The 15937-nt window shown below is 34.5% G+C and overlaps 5 protein-coding genes across 8 annotated transcripts in view; 2 read left to right on the top strand and 3 right to left on the bottom strand.

The window, feature by feature from the left end:
• Positions 1–74, top strand: part of LOC8259478 — a 1765-nt gene extending 1691 nt beyond the window's left edge. Inside the window, exon 3 of the mRNA XM_002515494.4 lies at positions 1–74. This exon is cut by the window's left edge and continues 458 nt beyond it. The gene's annotated coding sequence lies outside the window, so the exon portion shown is untranslated.
• A 96-nt stretch (positions 75–170) lies between these two features.
• Positions 171–1967, bottom strand: LOC8259479 (UPF0481 protein At3g47200). Its single transcript, XM_002515495.4, has 2 exons — positions 1714–1967; positions 171–1591 (listed from the first exon to the last, which is right to left on the bottom strand). The coding sequence occupies exon 2, from the start codon at positions 1570–1572 to the stop codon at positions 271–273; it is 1302 nt and encodes a 433-aa protein (XP_002515541.1). The 5' UTR covers positions 1573–1591; positions 1714–1967; the 3' UTR covers positions 171–270.
• Positions 1968–4452: 2485 nt separating this feature from the next.
• On the top strand, positions 4453–6795 carry LOC8259482 (UPF0481 protein At3g47200). Its single transcript, XM_002515498.4, has one exon. It carries the CDS (start codon positions 5065–5067, stop codon positions 6382–6384), a length of 1320 nt encoding a protein of 439 aa, XP_002515544.1. The 5' UTR covers positions 4453–5064; the 3' UTR covers positions 6385–6795.
• Positions 6796–6811: 16 nt separating this feature from the next.
• LOC8259483 lies at positions 6812–9437 on the bottom strand. Its single transcript, XM_015717020.3, has 2 exons — positions 7447–9437; positions 6812–7188 (listed from the first exon to the last, which is right to left on the bottom strand). The coding sequence occupies exon 1, from the start codon at positions 8793–8795 to the stop codon at positions 7521–7523; it is 1275 nt and encodes a 424-aa protein (XP_015572506.3). The 5' UTR covers positions 8796–9437; the 3' UTR covers positions 6812–7188; positions 7447–7520.
• A 3755-nt stretch (positions 9438–13192) lies between these two features.
• Positions 13193–14624, bottom strand: LOC8259484 (TATA-binding protein-associated factor 2N). 4 transcript variants are annotated; one of them, XM_048371646.1, is made up of 4 exons: positions 14482–14624; positions 13813–14212; positions 13621–13736; positions 13193–13526 (listed from the first exon to the last, which is right to left on the bottom strand). In XM_048371646.1, the coding sequence occupies exons 2-4, from the start codon at positions 14198–14200 to the stop codon at positions 13350–13352; spliced, it is 681 nt and encodes a 226-aa protein (XP_048227603.1). In that variant the 5' UTR covers positions 14201–14212; positions 14482–14624; the 3' UTR covers positions 13193–13349. The 4 variants fall into 4 exon arrangements, with proteins under 4 accessions (XP_048227603.1, XP_015572508.1, XP_048227604.1 ...); XM_015717022.3 differs by having other exon boundaries at positions 13830–14212; XM_048371647.1 differs by having other exon boundaries at positions 13813–14219; positions 14482–14617.
• Between the last annotated feature and the right edge of the window lie 1313 nt (positions 14625–15937).

Genomic DNA, 15937 nt, shown 5'->3' with positions numbered 1-15937 from the left:
AGAAGATGAAGATGATTTTCAATCTTATGGAGATGTTTATAGAGGAAATGGAAAAATATTTCTTTGAGCTTCCACTTCTGTTACATATTATGTTTTTCTTTTCTACATTGCGTCTACGTAGATCATTTAGAGATGAAATTTGTTTTAAGACTTGTTCGATTTGTAAAAACTTGAAGCAAAAAGAAAAAGAGAGTAGATGATAATGATCATGTGTAATTACAAAGGTGTAGGTTGAGGTGGACACGCCCTACAAGGCTACAAGCATTGAAGTTACATGTACAAGGAAATAATAGAAAATATGGTCTGCACAAGAGTGAGTATGAGGAGCACAACTGCAGCAATGGTTGAAGCAGTTAGCCATGGGTTGCCAAAATAATCACGAATGAAGGTTGCATTCCAGCTGTGCCAAAGGACTTCGTAGTAATTATTCAGTTCTTCAGAAATCTTCGAGTAAAAGAAACAACCTTCACATAATGTTATATGCTTGCAGAGATTGTTCAACAGAGTTGCCACTTCACTGCTGTTACCAAGCCCATTAACTATAATTTTCTTGTCGATGAGTAGGTCCACGTCATTTTCAGTGTTGATGAGACAATCCATAAGAAAAATGTAATCACAAATGTATGTATTACATGGATATAAACATTGCTCCAAGGCCATGAGGTTCCGAAGAATGGATTCGGTCCTGCTGTGAATACGAAACCGGGGAATTTCTAGTACTTGATCGGTAAACTGCAGGCGAAGTAAGCATTTGGTTGAGCTAACCTTGAACTTGACTCCTGCCCCTTGCAACTCCGTTGCGCTGTGAATATATAGCATTTTATCATCATCCGTGGGTTCTGAACTTTTGCACCAAGGTAGCAGAAAACTTCTCAGCATATCAGTAAAATGTTTTGCTCCTTCTTGAGGGGATTTGCCCTGATTGTTAAAAGACTTGAAGAAGTGAAAGGCAAGTTCAAGAAAGGATGGGCACTTATTCTGGAATGAGGAAAAGGCCAGTTCATAAAGATCCTTAATAACAAAGAGTGGAAGTTGATTCTCAAGCAAGATTAAGTCATTCTTAATATCACCTTGCCGCCATGGTTTACATACTGTGCGATCATGTTCATCTTGCAAGTCAGGGAAATATTTTCTCAAGAAGTGCTCAATGATAAAGGTAGAGTCTGTCAGAATCATCTTCACAAATTCATTGCTACCCAGTTCAATGGTTTCTGCATAACAACTACGAATGCTATCTTCCTTCTGCTTTATATCTTGGACAAAACTTCTCAAGCTTGTTTTAGTTCGTTCAAGGAATTTTCTGAGATATCTCAATTTATGTTTCTCCATTGTCTGCAATCTTGGGTCGCCATGGTGAAACGGACCTATGGATATAACTTGAGGAGTGTATGCTTCTTCATTTACTTTGCGAAGTCTAGGAGGAACCCTGTAGATACAACAGTTAGATGACAATGGTGGCTCTAAGTGTTCTAACATTTTGGAGATGTTCTTTACAAACTCATCAAACTCAGTTGAAGAACTTTCTTCTGCTTCTGTTTTCAGAGGAATAGGACCATTTCCTGAACCATCCATCTAGTCAATCGCGCGTTGCCTGGTCACAGAAAAAAGATTATATAGTCGATTAATAGAGGAGCATTTTAGATGAATGATCATATATATTCAATAACAAAAGTAAGCAAAAAAAGGCAAAACTACAAGCATCTTAGATGGCACCTGCTGCTTTGGCAGAAAGGGGTATCAGAATTGAGAATTCAAGAATGCAAAACAGAATTGAAAGAAAAGAAGAAGAGTTGGATACTTCTGACTCATTATTCCCTATATTTCCCATATAAGAAGAAACAAAAAGGATTCCATTGTAGTTGACAGAGATGGTTCTTATTGGTTGGTGCATGGGTTTTGGTTAGGTTTCTATTATTAGTTGGAAAAGGGAAAATGTATGATGTCGGAATAACAACTGCTCCACACAGATATTGGACAGTGACTACGCTAAACTGGTTTGGATTATTCCATTAATTTTCTTTTGTTTTTATGAAGCAAGACATTAACAGAAACGTAAATGAGAACTTTAGTTAAGACTTCTCCAACGATAATAAAGATGAACTAGAGTTTAGTTTTTTTTAATCTGAACAGGCAGCCACAGCCTAAAATAACAGGAGCTGGACCCACAAGACTTCTGCAGAATGGTGCTTTAGTGGAAAGCGGGCAAGCATTTCATTGATAGAAATCATATTCATTGACCTGAAAAGAGAGAAATGGAAAACGACAAGAAGTGGTTATGTCCAGATATTCACTCATCACATTCTATGCCATTATTTACTATCCTCTATTTGCTAATTCTTGTGTATTTTACATGTTAAAAGATAACCTATGTTTTGAATTTTCTGCAAAGTAACAGCAGACCCATCAAGCACTAAGCCTTGCATTTTTCTTCTTTTTTCTTTGCCTTGTCATTGTCACCTGCTGAAGGAAGGAATAACCTTTCTCTTATCATCAATAATAAAAATATCAGCTTCTTTTAGCAGTAGATCCATTGAAAAAGTGTAACAAGCAGAAGCCACAGAAGGTTTTCTTGATTTTGTTGGCAGTGAAGTTGTGAAGCAGCAAGCAAGCAAGGCAAGGGAAACAAGCAAATGATGCTCTGATCAAACATTAAAGAATTAGAAACTTGTTTGAATGGTGAGAACAACTTGCCTACTTTTATCTTCCAAATGTTGTATCTATAGAGTTCGAAAATGACTACGCTGTTTGAATGGAAAGGCTTATAGACCTCAGCTACTCTCCATCCATCAGAGCGCTTCACCATGGCAAAGAGGAGCTAAAAGCCATGGAAGGGCATAAAAGAAGGTACTTACAAGGCTTTCTTCAAAGGACTAAGGTTACACGCCTTGTAGAATACTTTAGGATTTTATTATTAATTTTAAATGATAAAATACGTATCATTTTTCTATTAGTTGTGATGCATGCACTAAGCCTATATTCTTTCTTCATTCTTGAGGACCTACCCTGTCCAGCCAATATTACTTTGCCTTACGGGAATCATCAAATCTATCCATAATTAGGCTTACCTCAGTTCTCAAAAGATATTTCGGAGTTGGGAGGGAGTTGATGGAAATTTTGAGAAAGACCAATCATCTAAGATAGAACATTTAGTTGGCTTTTTATGGATTTGCCATCAAGCTCCCAAGCTGAAATCAAAAGAGAAACTCAGAACTCCAATAACACCTAGTGCAATAGAGCTCCATCAGGCTGGTTTCATGTTCAAGGTGGGTGCAAGAACTCGTTCTGTTGTTCAACATTCAGTTCAATAATGGAAACTTGCACATCCCAAAGTTGCAAATAGTTGGAGCAACGAAGATTTTATTCAGGAATCTCCTGGCATTTGAGCAATGCCATTGTTCTATTAGTTACATTGATGGTTGTGTGATTACCACTAATTATGGCGTCAACACTTCCAAGGATGTGCAGTTGCTTATTGAAAATTGAATTGTCGAGAACTGGCTATGGGTACAATGAAGGGATATCAGCTCTTTCGTAGCCTTGTCAAAGCAACTGTCTATAGTCATACCATTTCAAGAATTGCTTCCATTAAATTCCAATCTGGGAAGAAAAGCAATAGTAAGTTAATAGCATATTACTTCTGTTCTGGTCCATGATTGTCTCATCAATTATGACATTCTTAATAACGTTGCTCTCACATAACAAGAAAGTACTAACCTACTATTTCGTAAGCTAAGTAGATTTTTCTATCTATTTATTCTAGCAAGAAGAAAGATCAAACGTGAACGTTATAATTATATGATTATAAAATTTAATTTATAAATAAAATTTAATAAAAATTTAATATTATTTACTATTTTTTAAAAATATTAACAAATTAAATATTTTTATTTCTGTTAATTTTTTTAATATTTTAAAAATATAAAATTATTCTAAAAATATTTAATAATTAATGCTAATATTGTATAAATTATTGCTATCAATATAATTTGATATTACTATCTTTTAAAAATAAAAATTATATTATTAGTAAATATAATATTTAAAATATTATTTTTATAATTAACAGTACTATTTAATTAAAAAATTAATTTATTAATTAATATAATATTATAATATAATTAATCTATTATTTTAAAATAATCAGACAACTAATAATTATCTAATTAGAACATTAATTTATTATTAATATATTATTTTTTAAAAATTAAAATTAGTATTTAATTAAAAGTATAATTTATTACTCAATAAATTAATAAATAAAATTACAAAGTTACATAAAAACTTAAATCTCATATGTTAATAATAAGTGTTTATATAAAAAAGAGACACACATCAAAAAAATTTAAGTCTCAAAAATTTTATACATATATATTAATAAATGAAATCATATATCACTATATAATTAATTTAGTTAATAATGTTATCCTGAATCAATCTAAAAATTCCTCTCATGCCAAACACATTGCAAAAGGGGGCCATCGCCTCTCCAAACTTTTTTTTTAATATATTTTTTTTACCGATAATTCTTATATTTCAAATTTAACCTTACAACTTTGTAGATTTTTGATAATTTACTCCTAAAGAACTTCCTATAATTTTTTGCTTTTATTAATATTTGATTTTCTATTCCACATATTTTCAAAAAATTAATAGTCAGCTCTCAGCTTCATTATTCCTTTGACCTCATGAGTTGTAAAATTGAATAAGTGAATAGAGTAGATTAGTCCCAAACACAAAATCTGGGCTCTGTTCCACTGGCAATTGGAAAAGAGTGTGAAAAAGAAAAATGGAGTTTCTGCATACCCTGTTGACTTTCTGTTTCCTTGGGCAAGTAAAAATGAAGACGACAATGAAAATGACAGAATTAAAATAATTTCATCCCCCGACTTTGTAAATTTTTTGCATCTGAAGAAGAGAACAAACCATCATCACAATACCTTCAAGCGTTCTCCACCTAGATAGCAGGTTCTACGCTGCCCTCTTATCTACTGCATTCTGTTTCTTCTTCCATTTATAGAAGCCTTGCGTCTGCTGCTGTTGCTAGTGTTTTTGTGGTCTGTTTTGATGGAAATTCCAAGAGAATCAACCACTGATGTCTCAATTGGCATGGAAGATCCACACGCCAGTCTGTTGTTAACTTCTATGAAAAGCAGGTTAGAGAACTTGTCTCCTGTATCCTCAGAACGTTGTATTTATAGAGTTCCCAAGAGAATCCGAGATGTAAATCACAATGCCTACACGCCTCGCTTAGTTTCAATTGGTCCCTTTCACCATGGCAAGCCTGGCTTGAAAGCCATGGAAGAGCACAAATGGAGGCATTTACAGAATTTTCTGCGGCAAACTAGGGTAAAGTTGGATGATCTAGTAAAATTCATCAAAGACCGGGAGGAGCGAGCACGAAACTGTTATGCTGAGACCATTGCGCTTACCAGTGATGAATTTGTGCAAATTCTTATTGTCGATGCCACCTTTACCATTGATATTTTATTGGGAAAAGTTATTCCTCAGTTAACATGCGCCATAGAATGCGTTTATGATAGATCGAGCCTTATGTTTGATATATATCGTGACATGCTATTGATCGAGAATCAGCTTCCATACTTCATTCTTGGGGATATCTTGGACTTTGCCAAGAGCATAGCAGCTTCTGGTTCAAGTCAATGGCCTTCCATCCTTGAGCTAACCCGTGTTTACTTCAATTCCTATATGCAACTAGGACGTGCATCCCATCCCATGAGACGCTCTGAAGTAAATCATTTCGTTGATTTTCTCAGGCTTTGTCACCAACCAATCAAACCAAGGCAGACACCAAGAGAAAATCGCAAGTTCGAAATGACAAGAAGCTCAACTGAGCTGCGTGAAGCTGGAGTCAAATTTAAGGTAGCATCAACAACACACTTGCTGGACATACAATTTAATGATGGAGTTCTGGAAATACCATATATAAGAGTGAGTGAGATAACAGAAGCTTTTTTCCGGAATCTTATTGCATTCGAGCAGTGCCATTGTCACACTTCCTACATTAGTGATTATATAGTCATCATGGACAGCCTTATAAACACTCCCCATGATGTGGAAGTACTTGTCAAGTATGGGATTATGAAAGTCATGCTGGCTAACAACGTAGAAGCTTCAACGCTTTTCAACAACCTTGCCAAGGAAATACTATATGATTCTCATGTGTTTTATTATTCTCTTCTCTGTGAAGACCTTAATACCTTCTGCAAAGTCCGTTGGCACAGGTGGAAGGCGACGTTAAAGCACAATTACTTCAACACTCCATGGACAGCCATTTCTGTCATTGCAGGAGTTATTCTTCTTGTGCTAACTTTCATACAGGCTGTGTGTTCCATTATACAGGTGTCAGGATCCAAGCTTGCATAGCTGAAGAACATGAAAGGCTGTAAGGGAATCACAGTAGAGCATAGCAATTTGGCCCAAATGACAAGAAATTTGAAGAAATTAGAAGGGTATCAAGGAGCAACCAGTAGCTGGCCAGTAAATGAAGGAATATTGTCAGCAGATGGGCACAAGAAAGTTGTTATTTTTTGTTTCTGGCCGTTCTGTTAGTTTGTCATTTTGTATTGAATCAAGATCCTCTCATGTTCAACTTGAAAATGAGAGAATCTCAATCCGTCTTTAGCTGTCATTTTAGTTATTTGTCTTTCATTCTGTTTGTAACAGAATTCCCAAAAGAAACCACTGTCATAACCTATTTAAGGCAGGAAACATATGGATTATCATCATACTTTTACAGAAATCAATACAAACTCCTATCTATTTCTTTTTTTCTTCTTTCCTAGTCCATTCTTCCTTTCTCTACTATTTTCTGCCTTCTGCTACTTTGTCACACTCTTCATGAACTAAGCTGAGGTTGGATGCTAGGTAAATTACCATTAAAGAGCCAGGAACCCAACAACAGGCCAACTAGTTGTATCATTTCAATTGCTCTCATATTGAATTCAAGTCGTGTAACAATCGTTTCCTTTATGTCAATTTTTGTCGCCCATTATGCATCCATTCCTTCCGTCACAAGTTCGTTTCTTTCTAATGCTTGTTTATTATACTTTTCCTACGCAATTGTTGCCATGTAGAATATACTCGGCAATAATCAGGAAAAAGCTACTTGCTAAGTTGCAATATTTTGCAGCGTCCACCCAGTACTTAAATCAGCATTAGAACCTGCATCTGAAAGGCGAGAACATTATAGGTAATACAATTTAAACTGCAAAGAACGAATATAAAGATAAAAGCAATAAACTCTCCTTAAGTAGCTTACTTTTAGTTGCAGAAGCTGATATGATATGTAAAAAATTATGACATGTTTGGCATCCATCTAAACAAAGAGAGACTAGAGCATCCATATCCACGAATGCTCTGGAAAGTAAAATAAAAACTCTGTATTTATGAATTTGATGAACGGAAGTAATTGATGGAATAGCATACCAGCACTAATATGATCAAACTTCTTTATGAAATATGAAAGTTACAACTGTTTTGGTTCTTCAATGCAATTTCTGTCATAGACCGAAACCATGTACAAAAAATAAGGTTCCTCTATATGTGAGCATCCTATTCTTGGCCCCCACACACCATAGATGGCCTTGCAGTTCCAAAACACCTTGCATCCCTGCTGCGTCCCATACAAACTTGAATAGCCCAAGGGCCCTGTCCAACTGCTTGACCCCACTCCTAACAATTTTCTCCTCATCCGAAGTCAAAATCCTCCCCATGTACAAGCAGAACCTGGTTCCATTATCACCAACGTAAATTCCCCCACATATATCAACTTCCATGTCCCTAACATATCCATAGAGGTAATAGGACAAAAGTGTGAATAAACAACGTGAAGAGTGACCCAGTGTCTTGGAGAGCTTCTTCCGCACCAGGTTTTCTTGATGTCGAACCTCCTTGTAACCAATACCCTTATCAACCAACACATCCTTGATCTGGTACAACCCTTCCTTCATGACCTCAAGCTTTGCAACATGACAAAGTAGTCCATTCTGACTTTGCAAACACCCAATGAGATCACTGAACATCTCAAGCAGATCTTCCCATGTACCTGAACCAAAAGAGTCGACACCTTTAGAGGTTCCAATCTTCATCCATGAAGTGCAGTCATGATCTGAATTGTCAGCATCAGCTAAGAACTTTAAACAGCTAGAAACTATCTGCTGGCCCATGTTATTCCCTTTGCCTGAATATTCATAGCATAATGAGTCCATCTCTAACTTGAGATCATTCAATATCTCCTCAAGAGCACCTTTCCATATCCGATGCTGAGTTACCTGCGGGCATATTGTATGGCGAACCACCTTCCTTTGCTGAGCAGAAACATTAAGAAAATTGCTAATTTTGGTGAGTGAATTTACAATCATAGGCTCTCTTTCACTTGATTTACTAAAGAAAGCAACTGGCTTGCATTTCAGATTAGCTGACAAGTCCTTTATACTTTCCCTAAGATTACGCTGAACCACTGGGGATCCAATAAAGACCCTTACAAGTGACTTCAAAGTAAGCATCTTGTGCGCAATTCGATCATCGATAATGATCGAACCATCATTGACATTCACTAGCTTCCCGTCAATGGAGTCCACACTTTGTAACTGATGGGTCAATTTTGTTATAGTTGGGTATGCTTTCTCGTACCATTTAAAAGACAAAGCTTCTTCCTGTGATTCTGTCGAGTAACAATGACATAGCATCAAATGCAAGTGGACAGCTCCATGTCTCTTGGGTATACGGTGATACTTCGCACCGTGAAGAAAATTCTTTACGTGCCTATAGATCATTATTAACAAACCAAATCTTCTAAATCACAAGTTCCACTAAATCAAGAAACTTCCACTGCGACGTAATATCAAACAAATGCCGGACATCCAATTCAGCATAAGCAAAACAGCCAGCTTGATCAAGAGCAGGATGATATGCGATTGATAAATGGCACACTAATATGTTTTGATAATAATTGGTACTAATTTGTTGTGGTTATGATCTCAGGACTGCTTCATTTACCAGCAACCAAGTGCAGGTCGAAACACTCGGTTGCGTCTTACCGGCAAGGATTTCGGTGGCCAGGCAGGCCATAATTCCACTAGGCGGTACATGTATTGTTGTCAAGATAACTCAGTAAACGCCTTTAGGAAATGCCCTATTGATCTTTACATGGTGGGTTCCTGGAAGAACAAAAATCTGGTATCATATGGTTTCGTCACAAAGTGCTATGAACAAGTACAGTAGTATACGCTGCTGCTTGTTAGAATCGGATCTGGCTCCACAGATTTTTATGCGGTTAGAAATTGGAAAACCAAAAGTTTGTAGATTCTAGCCTGAATTATTAATTCAAGCCAAAGGGTAAACAATCCAGGGAAAAAGCAATATCCAATACGCCATGAATACTGCGGGCTGCATTTAAATTTCTTAAGATAATTTTAATAAAATAACACTATCATCCACCCCGCTTAAAATTATTAAACTAAAAAATATATTTAATTTTACTATTAATAATAATTTTAAATTTTTAATTAAATTAAGAAATGGTCTATTGTCATCTTATTTATATATTTTTGGCGTGACATAATCCAAGAATAACATTAGTTAAATACTTTGGATAATTTTAGTTAGTTTTTGCCTTTAAAAAAAAAAAGAAATGAAGGAAAATGATTAGTACAAAGATAAATGTGAAAATATTAGTATAATAATAATAATAATAATAATAATAAGAGAAAATGTTCAAATTTGTCCCTAAAGTATAACCTCAAGTACAGATTAGCCCTCTATGTTCTTTTTTAGTCAGTTGTACATAATATCTCGCCAAACGAAGTTTTTAAGCTCCTCTATTAGCCTCTTAATGACGGAGCTGAAGAATAGAAGAAACTTTCATTAAATACAACTGAGGTGTTCGATTGTCTGTGAGTTATTTCTCGGTATTGTAAATATGAGGAGTCCGTTCATATGGTTTATTTCTATATCTGGATACTGTAAATGATTTTGATATTGAAGCTTTTGAATTGTTTTTGCAAATGCAGTTTGAAGAATAAAGGCCTAACCAGTACACGTTAAAGAATCCAACCATACAACTTCTATCGCCTAAAGCCTCGCTGTCGCCGCGAATCAGCTACTTGAAGTTTCATCTGCAGCACGCGGCCTTCTTCCTCCTACAACGATTTTGACGGCCAAGACTTTCTAGGCAGGCATTATCAAGGGTGGGGAGTCGGTTTCCAGCAGTCCCACATGCCGACGACACTTGCAACAACTGGAACAAGCAATGGCAACCGTTCAACGCGTCCTATATCTATTAATGCTCGATTTTACGGCGGAAGGATGCTGCAACTCCGATCGCTAAAGGTCAAGGGGGCCTGATGTTGATTAAACTGACGGGTTTGAGGAAGATTATAGGCGAAAGTAAGGGTCGCCGAAGTTGACAGGTGAGGGTGAGAAAGAGAAAGAGAAATAACTCGCAGACAATCGAACACCTCTGTTGTATTTAATGGAAGTTTCTTCCATTCTTCAGCTCCGTTATTAACAGGCCAATATAGGGGCTTAAGAATTTCATTTATTGGCGAGATATTATATGCAACTGGCTAAAAGAAAATATAGAAGGCCAATCTGTACCTGAGGTTATACTTTAGGGGTAAATTTGAACCTTTTTTCTAATAATAATAATAATAAATGGATGTGCTCAAAGTTGTGAAAGGGTGTTAAAAAATAGTAGGACTTGTTTGGTTGATAAAGAAAGTAAAAGGGAAAAACTTTAATACGACTCGAGCATGCTTAGTTTTATAAAAGTTAGAAAAAGAAAATAACTTTTAAAAAAGTAATTTTAAGTAAATTTGTTCGTGTCTTGAATTGGATAAAAAAAAGGTTCCTTTTTCTTTTTTGGTTACAATTGACTATAACAGTGTTCCATTAAAATTCTCAACTCTTTTCCACTTCAAAATTATCCCCTCAAATGTTTTTGTTTTTTCGGCTGTTTCTTATACTATTTATTGGGCCCAACTGACATTTAAAAACCATCATTAAAGATGTTCTTCGTGTTCTTCTTTTATCAGCAACGCCCTCCATCAATTGTCTTTTCCCTCTTAATATTTTCTCAATGCATTATTATTGGACTCACATTAATTTCATTCCTGAGTTCTCTACAAAACCAATGTTATGTCTTTTTAGGCATAAACTTTGAAATAATTGTGTTATATAATCTTTTCTTATTTCTTTGTCAAAATATAGTTATTTAATATATATGTGAGAAAATCAATTTTTTTTCAAAAAAACTATTTTATTCTGCATTTAGCGTCAGGAATCAATTTATTAAATATAACCCAATTATTATTTTAAAAATTTTATTTGTTTGAATGTAAGAATTAAAGAATATTTTAAAATGGTAAAATTTATACTTTAAAGTTATTAAACATAAAATAATAAAGTCGTTGATTTTTGTAACATCTCAAAAAATGTAAGTGCTTTTTTGTGTGAAATACACCTTGCGCTCTCGAGGCCAAACTGATTAGTAACTAGCTAAATTATTGTTTTAGTCAAATTAAGTTCAAATTTTAATATTATTAGTTAGCTTCTTCTTCTTCTTCTTCTTCTTCTTCTCTGTGCATTGCTCTAAGAAAATAATGACAATAATAAGAAGTATATATGAGTACCATAAGGACGAAAATAATGATTGCAAGGCAGTGATAAATGGCATAAAAACCTCTAAAAACAAGAAGGAAAGCATATATATATATATATATATATAGAGAGAGAGAGAGAGAGAGAGAGATGTTCAGAAATTGACATGATTAAATGGTAAGTACTTGACTTTACTAACATCAACAAAGCACATGAGGTAACATAAAGATAAGCTTAAAGTAAAACAAAGAATCTTGCTAAAAGCTATATAATGGAGTGTAGTAGCAGACACTAATGAATGTGTGGTTACTTTTTGACCATTAAGATTTTTTTATTAAAATAAATGTTAAACATAATACCCTAAGAGGTCAATGAGGGAACCCACGAAAGTTGTTATTAATTAAAAGAATTTGGAATCCTATGTGATTGAATTCCACTCTTTACTTCTAATTGCATTATAAATATGCTCACCACAATCTACTCACTTTGTTGCAAACTTCCAATAGTTGATAAGATTATACAAACAACAGCAGCATGAAAACAACAATAATAGAATGCCCCTTTGAACTAAATCTAATTATCCCAATCAATTACTTTAAAAGAAAAACAATTAATTTCATTTTTTCAACAAAAAAAGTTTTTAACTTTATTGAATTCATAAAGCTTAACAAATCCGACTGATGATTATTTTTTAATAATTAAATAAATCAAACATGAATTACAACTAGTATTTTATATTTTAAGATTAAATGATTGAGACATGCTGTATTATTTAAAATTAATAAATATATATATTAATTATCAATCGATTTGATATATAGATGATGATATAGCATTCAGACAAAATATAAATTTTCTATTAAGATTCGCGTCGAATGCATTGGTTGTGCAACCACTAGCTAGTGTTTTTACATGCACATTGTCACAGTCCACAAGTTTTCCCTTTTCGCACGAAGGTTCAAAGACGTAAAAAGCTTCCAAAATTCTTTAGACAGCAATGGAGAATTCTAGAACACACATGGATTATATTATAGCTCTTTTGGTTATCTTTTATTTTGTAGTAGCTGCAGTAGCTAATGGGAGTTCAGAAGTTGTACAAATGCCTTTATCAATGATCGACTGAACCCTCGATTTACTTTTTCAGCAAAGCCAGAATCAATGTGGGCAGTGTGGCCTGTTTGGGATTAAAATTAAGCTCTAAGTGAAATTTACTTTGTAATTTCGTCACCTTTATAACTAGGCTTCATATGTTGGTTTTCTGAAGTTTTATGCATAACTATATTCATGTCCTAAATAATTTTAAAAATTAATAATTAAATTTCTAATTTAATTAAAATTTTAAGTTCGAATTTTAAATATATAACTGTATTAAGATTTTTAAAATAATATTTTACCATTTTACAAGTTAGAAATTAATTAAACTAATTTTAGAATCTCATTATATTTGTTAGAAAATACAATCCTGGCCAATCTTTTACATTAGCTTCCAATTTGAGATTCTAGCTCCGTCATTGAATGAGTTTGATTCTCATATTACAGTCAAATTAATAAAAAAAAAAGAATAAAAATACTATCAAACACAAACTCGATATATATATATATATATATATATTCATATATTCATATCACAGGACTACATTAGTTTCCGCATAATGTATATAAATAAGAAGGATCATGAAATACTAAGTGACAGCTGATGCATCTCTCTACTGCAGTTTTTAATAAGTATTTCAAACATCGATCCTTCCAATTAAACTCCCCTCAGCAGAATAGTAAAGTGATAAACAACCGATCGAAATAAAGAAGGAAAAATAAAGGCAGGGCCAAAAGGGAACAATCTTGGAAATGTGGCATGTAGCAATCGTCTCGATTCTCTCCTTGCAGCAGTACTCCAGCCATTCAGTACCCTGAAAGCCAAAAAGTATTCCATTCTTAAGCAGTTGCAAGCTATAAAAATAGGACGTACATTATAATAATAAATAATTATCAATTATTCCTTACCGCAAAAATAGTAAATCTATGATCAATATGAAGAGTTGGCAGCTGATAAATCCCTTGGTGCATTGCATCTATAGCATTCAGTCCTGCTAGCAAAGTTGTGCTCGTTGCACCCAGACCTATCACAAATTAAAATACATGCATGACTCCATTTTCTTTCAAGTGCTGTATTTATATGATCAAAGAATAACATACATAATGTATATAATAACCTCGTGCAGATCCAGTCTCCAGATTTCCATCCTGAGCGACTGGTGCTGCCGCTACCGAAGCCAAAACCTCTCATCCTTGACATTTCGCCGTCAAATCCACCAGAAGATTCGTCCTTGGATGCACCACACTTGAAGCAGCTGGAACGGCTTGCAAAGTTATGAGCTCCACAGTTACCGAACGTACAATACCAGTCACCAGGCCTAACATCAGGCCCTGTAAACCCAAAAGATGAGCTCCCTCGCCCCCCAAAACTGCTATAATGATCACCTCTTTCTCCAGGCCTTGGCTCTCTACAACGCTGGCATGAATCTCTCCTTTGGAAGTTCAGGTGCTGGCATGACCTGCAATTCCAGTCTCCTGGTCTGCTCATCTTCTTCTTTCTCTAAAATCTCCAAGTGTAACAAAGTAAACGAGGAAACAGGACTATACATTAGTATTAAACGAGAATATAGTATCTCTGTGTGTGTGTGTGTGTGTGTGTGTGTGTGTGTATTATATTGCCAGATAGCAAATATCCTAATGTTATTTTGAACTTTTGAAAGAAAAATGTTTGACTACGTATCCTAACTAGAGCTAGGAAGTAGAAGAAAAGACTAAAGAAAGAAACAAGAAAACAAAAGTATAGGAAGTGTTGTCTCAAGGGTGACTCACCTTGAGCTAGCAAGCACACAGAATTTGAAAGGAAGAAGGACCAGTATGTACGTACAGTTATGAGGTGGAAACTATCTAGAAGTAGAATCAAGACACACAAGTGATTGTTTGTTTGTGATTTAGGTAAAGGGTTAAGGGGGTTTATATACTTGTGTAGGCCTCGATAATGGGGTGAGATAATTGAGAGAGGGTAGCCAGTAGAGGTTGTGTTTAGGCTTTCTTTTTCATAATATTCTTCACTTTGGCTCCTTGAACAGTGGAATCACAAGTGACTAAATTTGGAAAAAGAGATAAAGAAATTTTGAAATCAGATTCCAAAGATAAAAGATATTCAATAATTGATAAAGCTCTAGCTACACTTACCCTTCCTTTTTAGGGCTTCTGGAGGTGGCAACTGGCAATGGCATGAGTACATTAATCTTGTTAAACATATTTCTCATCCAAGTTCCATAACTACCCTCTTTAATTATATTAATCTTGTTATGCAATAACATTCATTTGTTTTAGTGAAGTAAATTATACTACTTTATCATCAACTATCTAAGTAAAAGTAAAATGATAATAATATAAAATATGCACTGTAATATATATCTATTTTGCTTTATTTACTAGGTATAACTAGGTTCATTAGAATATCACGAATCATGATCATAATCAGGCATCCATATATATAGCATTTAGGAATCCATTATCTTAATGTATTCTAACATATAAAAGCACAGAACCTTATTCCACCTAATATGGGTGCAACAATGTTATATACTGCGAGCACAATCTGAAAATAGGAACCATTAAATTTTATGACTAGATATTCTTAGGTTTGATATAAAAAATTTGGCAAAACTATAGCTTATGCACAGTAAAGTAAATCAAGCAAGAAGGATATTGCAAATGATGAATATCTCTAAGACTGCATGTCTTAATGTCCCCACGTAAAGTATGCATTGCAACCTATAAGCACAACATATACAAGCCACTGAATATCTTTTATTTCTGTAGAAATTTGAGCTAAAGAAAAAACCTTTTGACTGTGGCATTTAGGGCCCTCTAAATTCTGTCTTGGCAAATAGAATCAGTGTCCAACACAGCAAAGTAGGCTTACAGAGAGAATGAGATCTTAAGTTTTTTTGAGTCAGGAGTACTACACAAGGAGGAGCGAGCGAAATTCTCTAGTTGTTACCAGACAAATTGAATATTCCACATATCTTCAAAATTAAATAAAAGAGAAACCCTTAAAACATATACCCCACATTCCCTTATTCTTATCTTTGAAGAACAGTAGAGGGGTCATGTCTCCTGTCAATAATATATTATATATACCCACGCATATAACCTCCTGTAGCAGTCACTATACAATAAAAAATGGTGCTTACTTTTCATTTTTTTTTTAATATTCCTTTTACTTGAGTTCGTACTTTGAACTTAATTCTTGGGACAAGTCAAAAGTGTTTTAAGA

This window comes from Ricinus communis, chromosome 3 (genome assembly GCF_019578655.1).
Source record: "Ricinus communis isolate WT05 ecotype wild-type chromosome 3, ASM1957865v1, whole genome shotgun sequence".
In the NCBI taxonomy this organism is placed as follows: domain Eukaryota; kingdom Viridiplantae; phylum Streptophyta; class Magnoliopsida; order Malpighiales; family Euphorbiaceae; genus Ricinus; species Ricinus communis.
The sequence above is the reverse complement of the archived record's forward strand: the minus strand, read 5'-3'. Positions and strand labels throughout refer to the sequence as shown.